This window comes from Delphinus delphis, chromosome 9 (genome assembly GCF_949987515.2).
Source record: "Delphinus delphis chromosome 9, mDelDel1.2, whole genome shotgun sequence".
In the NCBI taxonomy this organism is placed as follows: domain Eukaryota; kingdom Metazoa; phylum Chordata; class Mammalia; order Artiodactyla; family Delphinidae; genus Delphinus; species Delphinus delphis.
Window position 1 is genome coordinate 25,137,486 of NC_082691.1, and position 18,269 is coordinate 25,155,754.

The following is an 18,269-nucleotide window of genomic DNA, read 5'->3' on the forward strand; positions in this document are numbered from 1 at the left end:
AGGTACATTAGTACCACAATAGTAAAAAAGAGGAGGAGGGAAAAGAAAAAAAAGCGGGGGGGAAGGCCTTGGCTGTGGAAGGCAGGGCCTAAGCAAGGGCGAGGTTTGGGTGGTGGGTGGGGCCAAACCTTGCCCTTGCTTAGGCCCTGCCTTCCACAGCCAAGGCTGGAAAAGGCCCTGGGGGCTGTGGGGGTGTGGGGCTTAGGCTCAATGGAACAGAAGGGGCCCAGGTGTGCCCCCCACCCCTGTTCTCAGAGGGCGGGGGACCTCACCTGGGATCCCAGCAGGCTTCTTGGGCATGAGTGGGCAGGGAAATGCCATCCTCTCGTCTCCTGCTCCTCTGGTCTGGGAGGGCCCCTCCTGCCTGCCTCTCCTGATCTCCTTGGCCTCAGGGGCACAGATCCTATCTGGCTTCCACTTCTTCTATCCCCTCAGTCCCCCTACGTCCTGCTGGTTCACTTTGGGGTTCCTCCCATCTCTTTCAGCATCAGAGTCCCCCACCAGTGGCCAGCAGGTGCCCTAGTTGTGGGGAGACACTAACTCTGCATCTTCGCACACGGCCATCTTGACTCTGCCTCCTCTTTATACATTTTGGATAATAACCCCTTATAGGATATATGTTTTGCAAATATTTTCTCCCATTCAGAAGGTTGCCTTTTCATTTTGTTGATGGATTTCTTTGCTGTACAGAAGCATTTTAGTTTGATATAGTCCCACTTGTTTATTCTTGCTTTCGTTACTTTTGCTTTTGGAGTCAGATCCAAGAACTAATCACCAAGACATATCAAGGAGCTTACTACCTACATTTTCTTTCAGGAGTTTTGTGGTTTCACGTCTTATGTTCAAGTCTTCAGTTCATTTTGAGTAAATATTTGGGTGTGGTGTACGAGAGTAGTCTAGTTTCATTCTTTTGCATGTGGCTGTCTAGTTTTCTCAATACTATTTATTGACGTGCCTGTCCATTCCACATTGTATATTTTTGGCTCCTTGGTTGTAAATTAATTGAGTATATATGCTTGGGTTTGTTTCTGGGCTCTCTTGTCTCTTCCCTTGATCTATGTGCCTGTTTTTATGCCAATGCCATACTGTTCTGATTATTCTAGTTTTGTAGTATAGTCTAAAGTCAGGGAGCATGATTCAACCAGCTTTTTCTTCTTCCTCAAGATTCCTGTGGATATTCAGGGTCTTTTGTGGTTCCATACAAACTTTAGGATTGCGTGTTCTATTTCTGTGAAAAATGTCATTGGAATTTTGATAGGGGTTACTTTTAATCTGTAGACTTTGAAATTATCCAGGCCACTTTTCCCTACCCCAGATTCATATTTCTAATTGCCTACACAACATCTCCACTTGAATATCTCATAGGCAGCATTAACTTAACATTATCTTTCTCTCCACAAACCTGCTCCTTCCACAGTCTTCTCTTTCTCAGGAAATGACATGTACATACTTCTGATGCTCAGTTCTGAAAACTTGCTCATTTTTGAGTCCTCTATTTCTCTAACATCCCTACATGTAATATGTCAGCAGATTCTGTGAACCCTTGAACCCTATCCAGAATCAGACCACTTTTGGCTACCTCCACTTCTATCATCCCTTTGCAAGCCAACATTGTATCTCACTTGGATCATTAGTTAGTAGCCTAACTGTCTTGCAGCTTCTATTTCTTCTTTCCCACATCTTCTTCCCATCTCAAGACCTCAATCACAGCCAAACCCAACCAGACGATCTTTTTAAACCAAAAGTCAAATAATATCACTCCTGAGCACAAAAACTCTCAGCAGTTTCCCATTTAACTCTAAATAAAGGACCTTCAATGATTTACTAAGTCCTACGTCATCTGGCATTCTGATCCCTTTTCTTCCTACCCTTTTTTTTTCTCCCTACCCTTTTTTTTTTCTCATTCCAGTATTGACCCATTAGTCTTGGTGTTGTTTTTTGGACAATCCTGGCACACTTAAGCTTTAAGGATTTCTGGCCCCTCTCTCCGAAATGCTGTTCTCCTGAATAATGGTGGTATCACCTCATGGTATCATTCATCATCACATTCAAGCCTTTGTTCAAATATACCTTCAGTAAGGCCTCCCCTGCCCACCCATTTAACAATGCAATCTCCTGCTTCCACATGCCCTATCTCCTTTCCCTGCTCTTTTAAAAGTTATAGGCCTTATCATTATTTGATGTACTGGAGGGTTTCTTTCTTTATTTGTTAATTGTCTGTATTCCCCCTCTAGAACTTATTATCCCTCAAGGCAGAGATTTTTGTCCTTTTGTTGTTAGTTTTTTTCCTGTTATATGCCTAGCTCTAGAATACTGCCTGGCAAATAATTGTCTCATGATACAAATTTATTGAAGTAATAGATAAAAAGATCAGAATAATCTTGATATGCAGAAGTGCTAGGGTTGTTTTAATCTGTCAAGTCCTTAAAGGCCTATATCTTTTTTGTTGTTGTTTGTTTGTTTTGTGGTATGTGGGCCTCTCACTGTTGTGGCCTCTCCCATTGAGGAGCACAGGCTCCGGATGTGCAGGCTCAGCAGCCACGGCTCACGGGCCCAGCTGCTCCGTGGCATGTGGGATCTTCCTGGACCGGGGCATGAACCCGTGTCCCCTGCATCGGCAGGCGGACTCTCAACCACTGCGCCACCAGGGAAGCCCAGGCCTATATCTTTAACAGAGAATAAAGGATGTATAAAACACCATCACCCCAGTGATTTTATTTGAAATATCACTGGTGCTCAAGGCTGGTCCTATTTGCTCTCTCCTGATGACCTGTGTTTTATAGGTTTTCCTCCTGTCACCCATCATGACCCATATCAAATTTTGACTGGAAATAGCTGTGACCTTAGTTAAACCTAAATTCTGCTTATTCTTTGTTTTATAATTTCACTACTCGTGTTTCCTTCCAACTTGGTGCAAGTTGGTTCAGAGTTTCCTGCCTAAGTCTTCTCTTGGATAAAAGGCACTATGCCTCAGACTGCCTTAATCTCTTAATCTAACCAGCAATCATGCACTCACCATTCTAAGGGGTAAAGCATGGTCATCAAGGTTTTGAAAGTGTTCAAGGTACCCATTCTGGAGCGATGCTCCTGTTGCCTGAAGTAGGACAAGCATTTGATTACAGGGGAATTAAGCGGCCAGGGAAATCCTAGGAAAGTTAGATTTAAGGATATCTGAAGCATATAAAACAAAAAAGATAAAAATTAGGTAATGAGAGAGTTAAATGCTGCTTGAAATATTTGAGGTGCGGATTGTGTTGCAGAGGAACGTTAAAAGGAGAAAGGAATTTTTCCAAAGTACTGCATTCTAATATGTCTGTGAGAATCTCAAGTTATAAAGCAGGGCCATTTTCTGTTTTGTTGTTGCTGTTTTTTTAAATATGTTAATCCCAAACTCCTAATTTATCTCCTCCCAACCCCCACCCCTCTGTCTCCCTTGGTAACCGTAAGTTTGTTTTCTATGAATGGCCATTTTCTTTATTCAAAGACTACATATGGTGCTAAACTTAGCTACTACTTTTAGTATCATTTTACAGAGTACTGCAATAGAACTGATTTTAATAATGTGGAGCATTGCTTAATTGTCTGATGATGTCAATTTTGATTTTCAGCTGAATATTAATACTCACCGTTTCCCGGTTGGATAGAACCTAGAGCAAGCATGGCCATCCCAGGCGCAGTAAGGGTCTCTTGCCAGGCAGCAGTCAGCACAGGCTGTACCGTAGATGTGGCAGCGATGCAGAGATACTTGGGAAAGTCCTTCATTGGAGCTCACATACAACTGTTGCTATTAGAAGAATGATGGTGATTTATTTCAGATGTGGAAGTTAAAAGTGGACTTCCAGCAGGAACACAATATAATATATGCCCACAAACCCTTGGATTCATTTTGAAATAGACTAAAAACAAGAAGCAAAGTACAGAAGGGTATAAAGCCAAAATAAATAGAATTTTCCTACGTTAATATGCCTATAACATTACCACTTTCCTGTTTAAAAAAAAAGTTCAGAACACCATGTAGAATGGTAATGTATTTTAGACATTGGGATTCATTGTTCTCTCAGATTTGAGCTAATGTATTACAGATTTAAATTATGATGTTTGCCTTTTTTTCTTTGAATGCTGTCTCTTGGCAAAGCACAAGGCAGCTTTCTTATTCTTCAAGTCTGGCAAACCATTACCTTGTAAATTTGAAAAAGTAGAGTCTAAAATAAAGGGCACTTTTATGTTTAGAAAAAATAGATGGTAAATATTAAATAAAAATATTAGATTAAAAAAAATTTCACATGCCTTTGAAAGTGACTTATTACCGAGAGCAATTTTAAAATTATTTAGAAGACTGTAAGTATTTATATTTAGACATGTTTTAAACTTTCTGTATGATCCCAAGATCTTCAGCAGCCTAAGTCATAAATAAAGATTTCATCCTCCTTCATTTGTACAGTGGCAAGAGCTTATTATGATATTTCTCCAACCCTTTTAGCTGTGCATAGAGCCGTTCTCAGGAGTTGAAGGGATGTTTCTAATTCACAGTCCTTATTTTACAAAGGACTGATAATATGTAATTCAAGTTAACATAGAATTTCTAAGCTGGAACTTGAATACATGCACATGTGCACACATATGTGTGTGTGTCTGTATGTATATAAATTTAGAAATTATATATAAATTTAAATATTATATATAAATTATATTTAAAAATTATATATAAATTTAAAAATTATATGTAGATTTAAAATTAAATCAGTGAGGGCACCATTGGTCTATCAGGTTCTGGAGGCACATCTCTGAGATTCAGATCCCAGCTACCACAAATTTGCTGGTTAACTTTTCTGAATCTCAGCTTCCTCTTTGGTAAGACTGAGACAATATAGCACTTACTCTATAGATTTTATGTAAGAACTAAATATAAGGGCTAACTCCACATAAAATGCTTAGAATAGTTTCTGGCACCTAAACACTTAATGAATATTAAGCAATAGTATTAGTAAACTACCAATGAACAAGCTAGCAATTTACACATTTTCAATTCTAATTAATCATTTGAATCACATCTCAGACTAGCACATGTAATATAAAATAATTATTTTATTCAGATCAATGAATTTTTCAGAAAATAGGCTGAAAATTACTGATCCCCATTTGAGACATTCAAGCTATAAGAAAACAACTGCATGTTTTGACGATAATCATTTCTCTAGAAATATTTGAAATAAATGTTCATTGAGTACATTAATAAATAATACAGTGAATGCATCAACCTCATTAAAATATTTCAAGGAAACTTGTTTATTTGAGGAAAGGATACAGGTAATTCCATTCTAGAAATTACCTTTTTTATTAATCTATTTTCTGCTATATGGAATGCAAGGATAAATTAGAGAATAAAGGAGCATAAAAAGAAAAGTAAAATTTTTAGTTTGAGCATTAGAGAAGGTACTAAATTCGTGGAATTTAAATATATATAAAATACCATTGGCAATTTGTAGTTCTTTCACACTGAAAAAATAATTCAATACGTAGTTGTGTAAGTGAATTCTCCCCCAAATCAAACAATTACCTTGCCCTGAATCTAATTGCTTTAATTAAACATTTTAAATTACCTACAATGTAAGATGTTGAAACAAATTTAATACTCAGTCTTTCCAGTGTATGTTTGTGCTGTACACTGCAATTTAATGGAATGGATTGTGTATTACAAGTTCACCAGTTGAATTATGAGCTGAAACCTATAATTGTATACTGTACTACTATGTCACACAAATGGCTTTGTGTCCATTTTGGTTCTTGCTCTGATACTTTCTCCTTCCATTAAACTACTGTAAACAAAGGGATTCCATGCTGACTTCAAAGACAATTCTGACTTGGGATCAGCTCCCTAGGACACTGGGGAAAATGACAAATGGCTTCTGGTTACTTGGGAAAATGTTTGTTATGCACCATACAAACATTTTTACAGATGAGATCTTTAGCTCCCTTGTACCCTATTTATTTTTCTTCATAAAATTTAGTCAAGTGAAAAGAGTACGAGACTAACTGTGGAATACTTCTTTATCTGTAACAGACCAAATATGGTGAAGAACACTAAAGTTATATCATCAGTTATGCCAACACATAAAACCTTTTTTCCATATTCCAAGAAAAATAAGTCTTAGGCTCTTACAAACAGCAGTTACCAAAGACCCGCTTTGTTTTAGGTCATTTATATAAGTTAATTCATTTGTGAGAAAGCATTACCTTGCAGAGGCAGAAATTTAGGTCAGTGAAGTAAAATAACTTGTTTATAATTTAAGGTCACGTTGGGGTTCAAATGCATGTCAGTTCCATTCTGAAGCCTACCCCATTTTTGACTATACTGCTCTGGCCCTTAGAACTTTTGTTTTAGAGATAGCAACTTTGGGGTCTGGAGAGGTGCATGTTTTGCACATGTAGAGATTGGAATTGGGCTTTTCCTCTCCATGATCATTGTGTATTTGCGTGTGAAGGCACAAATTAGAAGATCAAACATTTCTGATAATCATAGTAAAACATTTATTCCCCAGATCCTGAACCCTGATATGGCTTAGATTTGAGACATTCAGATTTTTTAAATGACATGTAAACCCTATAAAATAGCACTTCCTTAGAAATAAGCATAAAAGAATGTACTGCATATTTCAAACATGTGACAGCAACAGGAACTCAAAAGAGGATTGATTACTCATTCCAAGTCCCTGAGAAGGTTCGTGATGCTACAGTAGCCCAAACATTATGCTAAATTCTTCCTTCAGAAAGATTATTTTTATTTTGGTTGGCTTCATACACTGTAATATTTGAGAATAGAGGATATACAAATGTTGGAATATCTTACTGCATATATATATATAAATATATATATATATATTCTACTCTGATGAACTTCTGTACAAAAATAAGCCTATTTTGTCTTCCACTAAAGCTAAGTTCCATATCAAAATTAAGTGTGTGGTATACTATGAACAGTATTAATTATTTTGCTAATAGTAAAATTAAATTTTCAGAAATTATAAAATACATTCTTCCACAATAGTAAAATTTTTATATACAAAGAAAATAAAAATGGGGTTGTTTTTACCTTTTTGGATGAAATTTTCATTGTTGTTACAGGAGCATGATTCTAAAAAGTTAGAAAAACATTGTTAGTTGCTCAAATAATCCTTAAAACAGATTTTACGTTCAAAAACTTTTCTTGTTTCTGTTAAAATTCAAGAAATCATCATTTCTCTCTATACGCACATATAGTTTCAAAGTTTAGCAGTAATTGTCTATAAAGTACATTTCCTCTGCTTGGAATAAGGACAGATTTGTTACACAAATATAGGCCTAAACTAAAAAAAGTGGCAATTATAACACATCTATCAATATAGTCATTAGAAAAAAATGAAAATTTGAGAAATTTCAGAGAATTGAAAAAACTGTATCTTGGAATATTGAACACAGCGCATAACTCAGGATTGGATCTGGGTACTTGGGGTGGGGGGCTGTGGAATGGTACCCCTCCTCAACACAGCACTTTGCATAAGATACTATTGTTCAGCTGCCAAATGTTGCTATGCCAAGAAGTATTTGCCTGAGCCATACTTATTCTCTTTGTTGAATACAAAGAAATATTGTTAGGTAAGGTCCTCTTTTGATAAATGGGAATTAGTGAAAGAACCTAAGAGTTATTTGAAATAGTCATCCTTTCTGAAAGTTCCTCTATTCTTAACTTTACTTCTTAAACATTATTAGTTCCTTTTAAAGATTAAAAATTAGACTCGTGATAACCTGATAAAGATGTGTGAAGTTTTATTTGAATAAGTCAAGTGGCAACACACTGTCAAAGTCAACTGTGCCCATAATTATTTCACTTTCTGGAGTTGTGTGTTCCTACAAACATTTTAAAAAGAAAATGGTGATATCTTTAAATACTCAGTTGCAACAGATCATGACATTCATTCAGAAATATACACACATACAAAACAAGTTTTGCAATTTATATCCACCTAGGCAACTACTAATAGTTGTACCTCCAATTCAAATTAAGTTTAGGGAAGTTGGACATATTTTCAGAAAATATTCTGAACAGAGGATTAAAAAATATATTATGGTTCTGCGCTCTTTAAAAACAAAGTGCCTGGTTTTTACATTGAGTTTCCTGCAGTATATCAGTGTAACACTTAGCTAAGGAATTTATTTCAGTTTAAATGTATTATTTCCTCAAGTGCCCATCACAGTATATCATACACACCCAATTATTTTCACCTCACCTCAGAAAATGTGACACAAACACCACGCTGAAGACAGTACCTGTATTTGGTAACTGTTTCTCTCAATTTAGCCATATCAATCACTGGCACATGCATCCAGAAGGAAGCTCAAACTTCTTTAGTCTCTCTTGGGTTGATGTCCCCCAACATGCATTTTGACTGACTCCATTTTTCCACTGAGAGTTTATTCTTTATGATATAACACCAGCATAACTCATAAGTAGTTAGCACATGATCAGAATAACTCTCATTTCTAAGACCTTTCCATAGAACATATGTAAAACTCAATTAATGTTTCCTTATTATCAAACTCACTTAATTAATGTTTGTGTCAAACTCACTTAATTAATGTTTCCTTATTATCAAAAAAATATATTTCAGAATTAAAAATGGAGTGCTGCAATACGGCCTTTTTGCTATTTTCAAGAAAACTACTGAATAAGGTACTTTATATTACTTTGGCCATCCAAGTTGTCCCTATTGAATTGAATGAGAAGAAATATATTATATATATATATTATATGTAAAATGCAGTTTTGGTTAATCCAATGAAACAATCAATTTCTTTACAAAGCAAGGCATAGAAAAGGCACTTAAATGCACATAGTTAATATTTTATGAGCATAATTTTAATGCACTAACCACAAGGAACCTTATGCCAAAGTTAGTCTAGCATTAAAAATTGTAACCTTAATAACATATTGGGAAATTGCCAGAATTCCTCAGTTTCTGTATTTGATTTGATTTTTAAAATAGTTCTTCATATTTAAAATGTATTAGTAAAATCTAATATCATTGTATCTTGATCACTTATGTGCTTATAAATCCAATATTTTTAGTGACTGGGGGAATATATATTAAGTTAATACATTCTGAGTCCACTCAACAAAGCAAGGCAACTTACTGGACTAGCAATAGGCTGCTCCCAGGGGCTTTGAAGTGCTATTTTTACTCCAGTATAGGCTGACTCTGCTCTTTTGGTGTCCGTGGCCATTGTTTCTTAATTGGTTTAGTTGGAAAAAGAAGTTTGCTGTAGGATTGATTCCATACCAAAGTTTCTTTGAAATCCTCTGGCTGTGCTTTACCCATCTTTCCAAATCAGGTAGGAGGGACCACTTAAACTGCAATGACCTATACTTTAAGGAGAGAAGGATTTGCAGGACATAATGTACCAGCTCTCCAGGCTCACAGACACATAAAGAATTGGCACTCTGCCCTCAGTAGGTTACATCTTACAGGACTGAATCTTCTTCTATGTGCCTTTTTTTTTGTTGTGTTTTCTTTTTCTTTTTATCCCAAATTCAAGGACAAAGAGAGTAATACAATGCAATCTCAATTTCAGACAGAACATGAAGTTTTAAGAGACAACATTTGTTTTATTTAACTAGAGTGACATTTGAGTTGAAAGCAATAAAATAAGAGAAAACAGCAGTTTTTCTTGAAGTTACTGGCTAAAAAAATATGAGAAAGTTTATCTAACAATCAATAATGTGGAAGAATTTGGGTCTCGGTGGCTTGTGAAGCAAATGATAAAAGCCCTTTCATGGCAAATCTTCTAGACCTTGACCACAAGAACTCATTTTTTAAAAATAATGATGACCACAATTCTTCAAGTTGTGACGATAGCTAAAAAACTAATTCTTTTATGCTAAGATAACTTAAAATGTTAAAAATTACTTCAGAAGAATATTTGTTATTTCTCATTTTATCTGGTGTTTCTTACCCTCAAAAATTTATAACATTCATTTATTTGATCTTTTATCAATTTTTTTCCCTCCCCAAGTGATTGTAAGATTAAAGAGTTGCATTTATCATGCGTGTGCTGGGGCTAATAGAATAGATGTTCAAACCTTAAAGACTTCCAACTCCTCCAGAATGAGCTCACCGCTGGCAGAGCTGTTAGAAGGAAGAACAACAACCTTCTGCACAGTACCTCGATCTAAATCAGAGAAAGAAACAATGAGGTGTAGGAAACAAAGATATTTAGACATAAGACTACTACTGGCTTAGAATTTAGAATATTGTTTATGTAATTACTTAGTCATCAAAAAAGAGATTACATACATTGAGCTATTACCATTTTCTGATTTCATTATAAATCTCATATGTTTAAATTGAGATTATGGAAAATTCAAAAGGAATTAATAGGAACACCTTATATTTTGCACATATTTGGTATAGTCATAATTATGAGAGAAGAAAGGAATGTCCGAATGTCTTATGAAGTTCAAAGTTCTGTTTCTGAACCAAGTGTGTGTTCTTGAAATAGTAATACATAACTTTAACTTTGGCCCTTAAGAATATTACTCCTCCTAACCAACATTATAAAGTGACACTCTCATATTTTTGTTAAAATTGACACATAATGGTTTGATTATCGGAGAAAAAATTACTATGAATGAGTTTTTATAATAATTTTATTATAAATCATTAGTTACTAGAAATTGACATTTGACCTGTAGCGGTGAGAGATTTTAGACATGGTAAAACGTTTCACTCACAATTCAAAATAATTTTCAAAGCAGAAACATAGCTATGGCTTTATTTCAGATGTGGACACCTATTCATAGAATAATTCTATGATTTTCACAATTATCTTTATCAGTTGGGAATGTTTCTTTGGGTATTTTTAAAATATAGGGAAAATTTCAAAATTACATGAGACGAATAAACTTAAGCAAATAAAAAACCTACTTGTATTTCTCAATTATAGATTGCCAAAAACAGAGACGCCCAAATAAAGGTACTATATACAGAAAATGTTACTTATGTCAAGATTTTTTTTTTTTTTTTTGTGCGGTACGCGGGCCTCTCACTGTTGTGGCCTCTCTCGTTGTGGAGCATAGGCTCCGGACGCGCAGGCTCAGCGGCCATGGCTCACGGGCCCAGCCGCTCCGCGGCACGCGGGATCTTCCCGGACCGGAGCACAAACCCGCATCCCCCGCATTGACAGGCGGACTGTCAACCACTGCGCCACCAGGGAAGCCCTATGTCGAGATTTTTAATTAAGATTGTTTCATATGTAACATAAGCATTTTCTAAACATATAATTATGCCACTCTACCAATCACTTAAATTTTAGGTTTAAAAGAAGCTAGTTGAAATTTAGCAATGTGGGGTTAAAGCAAATTTGTGAGTGATCTGAGAAAGTAAAAATATATTTCCTCACCAAAATATGTTTCCATTAAAATAATTAATGAGCTGCTTCATGAATATCAAGTCATCACTGTTAAAGTATGAGCATATAACTGTGAATTTATAATTTGGATAGGCACATTACCATCAACAGATACTAAAACATTTTCTAATTCTGTTGAGAAATGTCACTAAGAAGAGGTAACTTGAACTGAGCTGTACAGGACTTTACAACTAGGAATCATTTAGTGATGAATACCAATACCACTAATCTCAAGTCTCACATCTCAAGCTGGGCGACCACACAGGCAAGCATTACTCTAACATATAAGATCCTATTTATTGTTTATAGTTTCTATTTTATGAACCTAACTGGAAGATAAAATAATTCTTAATAAAAAATAAACTCTACTTTAAAATTTTACCAACTAACAAACTAAAAAATTAAAACCTACTAAATAATAATAAAAATCTTTATACAGAAAAACGACAGAGATTTTGCCAGAACAAGCCTTGAATCTTGTGAGACTGCGAAGTTTAAGTACCTGATCTTTGAAGTTTCAAACTACGCTCTGTAATTTAAAATTCTCTTCTTAAGCCATACTCAAAAATAAACAAAAATCCTAATGATTGGCAGGCTCTAGGTGTAATTAAGAAACTTGGAAGTTTCTCTGTTTCACCATTCAGCTTCCTAAGAATTAGCTCTGTACCAATCTGTACTATTTTCTTGGAAGATAATTAATGCAGGTATGAATTGGAAGCGAAAAAACATTTGGGGATATGGTGCCATCACAATTGAAAATGGATAAATGTGATTGAAGGTGTTCCCCATTTTCTATTAACAATTCATCACAAAGAACAGTGTAAACTTCGACAGGAATAGAATATATCAAAAACCCTAAAATTAAAGCCTTGACATTATAACAGCTAGGGCAGGATTTGTGTGGTATTGTGTGTGTGTGTGTGTGTGTGGTGTGCCTGTGTGAGTGGGTGGGTGAAAGATGAGGGCATAAAACTATCTTTGTTTTAGGTCATGTTATCATAAAGATCACACTCTTTTTTTAAGTCACAACAGCGTTTTATGGTTCCCTGCTGAAGCTTGCAAGGATCACTGCCATTCTACATGACAGCAATGACCACTTCTTGAGTAGAGACTGAGCAGAAGCAATGTATAACCACAGCCCCAAATAAAGCTGCATGAGAGGAAATCTTGATTACAGGAGTTCCCAAAGATAAAACTATCAGCTTTGAAAATAATTTTAAGTATTCTCAAATGAGAGAAATGGCTACTTTTTTACCTAACGTTTTAATTAACTATGAGAACATTATTCTACATAAATCATCATTTCTTCTGAAAAAGCCCACAACAATCATATTTTATTCATGCCATTTATAAAATATTACACAAAGAGCAGCTATAAAAATGGGCTAATAAAAAGACAATGCAAAACTTGGTTTTGACTGATTTGAAATGAAAGATAGAACACCACCTTTATTTATTGTTTGCCTTCCTATTTTAGTCATTTTTTGTTTTGCTGGTAATGATGAGTAGATTTCTCTTTAAAAAGTAAAAAAATAAAAATTTAAAGGTTAAAAAATATATTTTTCTACCTAGTAAAATGTCAACTTATCTGAAATTCTTACAGAAATATAAGTAAATTTAAATATTGGTAATGTTTCTACCTCAAAATCAAGTTTAAATAAAATCATAGAAATGCAAGATCCCCACAGTGAAACAAATATTTATTGGATGCCTACTATGTGCCTGGATCTATGATAAAAATATATCATTTCAAGAACGTAAATATGCATTTTAATTCCTTTACTTTTCCACATTTAGATTTGAATTGGTACTTTATGAGGTAGCGTATCTGCAGAGTTCTTCATTACACTGGTTCAATTTTCATCAGTGTGTCACAAATGAACATATTTGTTCTCATACTACATATTAAAGCTTTTTATACATAAATTAGAAGTCTCAAATTTGTGGATTCAATATGAATGGAATAGCTTTAGATCCTTGTGAGAATCATCACTATTAACAGTTGTTAATCGGATTTCATGAGACCTTGAACTTTTATAATTTGGGGGGGGGGTCTTCTTTAAATAAAATAATACATAAACACAAAAACAGAGTTGTTTGGACCTTTCCCAAACAGTTATAAATGAGGAATTCTAAAGTTTCTGGTAAGTCCACCTCTGACAATTAGCCTAGTTTTCTAAAAAAAGAAAGTTTCTATAAAACTGGACAATGATACTTTCTTTAAATTGAAGAATCTCTAATTATCCAATGAAATCTCATCTACAATATCTTATCACTACAATTTTATTATCCAAGATCAGTTTTTCACAAGTTAGCAAAAGGCTGGAAAATTCTTCTTTAGTTGAATGCAAATAGCTCTACCTCCCTGTTTATTTTATCCATTGGCCTTTCTTCTACAGCTGCCAAGAATATACAGTACTCAATCTCTTTTTCACATCTCTCCAAGTGTATCTTTATACCCTCCATACTCTGTTTCTCTGGTCTAAGCATGAGCACTCTATTCAAGTAAATCTTACTCAAATTCAAAATCAGATATTTTTACCTGCCTTTCTCTGAACACCCAGCAGTTTGGGATTATCCTATTTAAAATGTGGTGCTCAGAATTATACATGACTATGCAGTTTTTTTACCACAATGCAGACCTCACTGAAGGGACTATTTATTTATTTATTTTTTGTGGTACGCGGGCCTCTCACTGTTGTGGCCTCTCCCGTTCCGGAACACAGGCTCCGGATGCGCAGGCTCAGCGGCCATGGCTCACGGGCCCAGCCGCTCCGCGGCATGTGGGATCCTCCCGGACCGGGGTACGAACCCGTGTCCCCTGCATCGGCAGGCGGACTCTCAACCACTGCGCCACCAGGGAAGCGCTGAGGGGACTATTTAAAAGACACAGCAGGAGTTCTAGTTGATCAACGACTTAGGTGATTGGTCAGGATCTCTAGCACTTGGACCCTCATAAACAGAGATCCCAACTGTAGTGTACACATTTACAAGGCTCTACTCTAGACGTCTTTATATTTCTGCTCCTCTTACAAACTGCCAGACTCCCACAATCTCCAGTTCAGAGTCTCAAGAGGCAGATTTAATTTGGTCCAATTTAGTCATGATGAAGGCACACTGCAAACTGTGGCTTGGTGGATAGATCAGTTGTCAAGTGCTAATGTGTCATTTCAATCAGTTATGGCACCAGGAAGGAGCCAATATATATATCACCCATGGTTGCCCCTTAAATTGGCCCATGTTAATGGGAAAATTTCTCTCAAAATGCAGTCATGGTAGACACCTTTGGTTTCTTTTCTAAACATACTCACAAAACCTCAGTTCCATATATAGAAAATACTTTTGAGGTATCCTTGGGATGAACCATTCACTACTAAGTAAATAAAAGGACTTGGGTTGTCTTCCACCCATTTTTACTCATTGGTTCAACAAGAAATTACTGAGTACCTTCAGTATGTCAGGTACTATCACCAGTATGAATGCAAAGATAAAAGGGCATGGCACTCAAGAGCTCACAGTCTAGAATTTACAGGGTTTTTTTTTTATGGTTTTTTGAATAGTGTGTTCGCACTAAATGTTAGTCATTGAAAAATATTCATTCCGGAATGTCCATAAAATTCCCAATTACTTATGTCTACATAAAGCCATCTCTGAACCCTTTAGCTTGAAGATGATAATATATATAGTTATCAAATACCTTCCTTCTGGCGGTAGTGAGAATGGCATTCCTTGAATATATGCAGCATAAATTCTTTTTGCTTTTGATCTGCAGAATTGGGATATAGCTTATATTTCCTTGGGAAAAGCACCTTGCCTACAATATAGTTACAGTTTGCTTGTGTGCAAATGTAAATAATAATTATAACTTTTGTAATGGATATCTGTTACTAAGGTCTACCTAGAATCACTTCCCCTTTCTTGGTAATAACACCCTGAGACATCTTTTGGAAACAACACCTCTCTCATTCTCAGTCTACATGGTTAAGGAGTGGAGTGTCTCTTTCAGCACCAGGGAGATGCCATGACTTAGGCCTGTGCAATTAGAACATCTCTTTGCCCCTATGATTCATGCAGGAGTGGGCATAGAAACAAGTCAGGGCCTAGCCCTCCTTGGGAATTAGATAGGTGGGAGCCTCTTTCTTTCTGAGATCAGGACTGTTAAAGACTTGTAAATTTGGAGGTGCTGAGGCCATCCCTGCTACCACATGCACAGACTCCATTTGAGAATAAAGAGGAAGGCAGAACTGAAAGCTGGTAAGATAAATTCCTGAAAACATCCAATTAGCACAAATTCAGCTATATCTGAGGCTGCCTCCTGCATTTCCCAGTTGAACACACAAAAAAAATTATTATTCTTTAACTAGTTTAAGTAAAGCGTATGGTCACTTTCAGTTGAAAGAGTTCTGACTAATAAATCTAAATGAATAATACATGCAAATTGCTTAGTATGATGTCTAGTGCATAGTATACCCTCAATAAGTGCAAATTATTTTTTATTTGTAGCTCGACCACTTACTAAACTTTTGACATTATTGGAGTCACTATTTTTTCTGAACCCCAATTTTCTTATCTATGAGATATACATAATAGGCATGCCTTGAATACATTAAAGCATTGTGACATGAATCAAGCAAGACACATCTTACATGTGATTTGCATAATGTAAACTGATATACAACGATAGCATAGGAGACTCACCAACCCATATTAGTGCTCTTAATTTTCTTCTACTTCATTGAATCTTTAAAGAAAATTCCCCAGACAAACTTCTTTCCTGTATTATATATTTTATAACATCTAGGTGTTCTTTTTCTTTCTAGTACAACAGATCATAGCAATACTATCCTTAAACCTTACCACTGTCTCCAGATGAGAGAACAGCTTGCATTTATAGCACAGTATAAACAAGTGATGAAACATAACTCATTGCCTGCAGGTCATTTGAACAGTGTATGTGTATCTGTCTACTGAGTCTCCTCTAAACTAGTCCTTAGAGGTTTCCCTAGAAACTGCTCTGCCAAGCTGTCTGCTTGCCCTTGGGCTTCTGGCTGCCTGGGGATTTGGAAGAACACTGCCTCCTTAATCAGATTTAGTCAGTCCCTTACCCCTGGTTGTTATTCTTTAAAAATATTCTAGTCAGGGTTGGCTTCATGGGTGTTAGAGTTGTTCAGTCACACATATTTCTGTGGTCAGAAGGGTTCATATTTAGTTTAATGCTCTGTTGTCACCTCCTTGAAATTCTTAATAATTTTAAACAAGAAGCCATGAATTTTCATTTTGTAGAAGGCCCTGCAAATTACGTAGCCAACCTTATTCTAGGTGTTGGTAATTAAAGCTAGCAATTTGTACCAGCTAAGGAGGGACCTCATTCAATTTAGTAAAGACAAACATACAAATTCCAAAGTCATATACTTAACTGTTTCCTCCTTTTTCTCAATCTTCACTATAGTGTCTCTAAATGTCAACCTAAGCAGCCCTTTGCATGACTTCAGAGGTTAATTATTGCAGGAAAATCAGTTCTAGTGTTTATTAGTTAAAATTAGTATTATCTAAGATAAAATCACTATATTTGTTAAATAACAATACTTTTTTAATTATAGTTTTCTGCACCAATTTGTTTATTAAAATTAAGAAATATATTATAAAGCCAAAAAAGAACTGCAAAAGCTCTGTTTGGCAAATGAAAGCTTTATAGACAATATAGGGAAGAATGAAATGACTAGATACCTTACATTGTTAGTTTCTATAATTAGACCTTACCAATTGGCTGCTTTAGTTCATGTTAGTTAAAATATATATTCATAATAGATTTCTTTTTCCTGTTAGTTTATCAAACTGCTGCTACATTCTTTTAATAATATTTTTTAAAATTTGAGAATAAAACTGAATCTTAAGTTTATAAAATCTTTATTAGTAGTTTACTGAATACACCTTTAAGAGGTGGCAATTCTATTCATGTATGACCCCCCCCTTACTATATATATATATAGTATATATGTATATGTATATATATTTCTAAACTAGGTCATTTAGCACAATTTCTCACACTTAGCAGAGCTTTTCACACTCAATAGGTTAACTAAATGCTGTGATGTTGACACCTGCAGCTTCAGCCCTTGGGCAGTTAGAGCCCTAGTTGGTCATCAAAGGCATCTCAAGTATCTCTATTTGAAGGGAGGTCCTTGGAAAGACAGTATCAACAAATGCTATCTATTCAGCCTCTCCCTGAGTGTGATAATGTTAAAAAGTTTGTAGGAAAAAAAAAAAGTTGGTAAGGTTGAATAAATTTGGATAGTACTAGATTAACCTAAGTTAAATAGGTTTCTTTGCTCTTTACTACAGAACCTTTCAGAACTATAAAATACTTTTCCACATTGTGAGGAAAATATAATATTCAGTGACTTTCAAGTTTATTTGCTGATACCATTAATTTCATTTGACTCCCAAGCACCTAGCACCCTTTTAGATACCATGTTCTTTTAGATACTCTTAGATAATCTTTTAGATTATCTTTTAGATTATCTTTTAGATACTCTTAGATAATCTTTTAGATACTCATGCTCTTTTAGATACCATGTTCTATTATACAAATAGTTTCTCAAAGTGTTGTGTTCAGTCCACCTCATTAAAAAAATTAGGAAGTTTCCAAAAAATTTTGATGTTGATTCCCACGTCAGATCACAGATTTATAATTTTTAAAAGTGCTAATTTTAGGGCTTCCCTGGTGGGGCGCAGTGGTTGAGAGTCTGCCTGCCGATGCAGGGGACGCGGGTTCGTGCCCCGGTCCGGGAAGATCCCACATGCCACGGAGCGGCTAGGCCCATGAG

General features: G+C 35.6%; 1 protein-coding gene across 1 annotated transcript in view; it reads right to left on the bottom strand.

Annotated features, from left to right (window-relative positions):
- Positions 1-18,269, bottom strand: part of SEMA3C (semaphorin 3C) — a 186,859-nt gene that overhangs the window by 18,852 nt on the left and 149,738 nt on the right. Inside the window, exons 13-15 of the mRNA XM_060020334.1 lie at positions 10,115-10,203; positions 7,091-7,132; positions 3,627-3,784 (exon numbers count right to left, since the gene is read on the bottom strand). Coding sequence (XP_059876317.1) covers positions 3,627-3,784; positions 7,091-7,132; positions 10,115-10,203 — 289 coding nt within the window. The remainder of the gene's footprint in view (positions 1-3,626; positions 3,785-7,090; positions 7,133-10,114; positions 10,204-18,269) is intronic.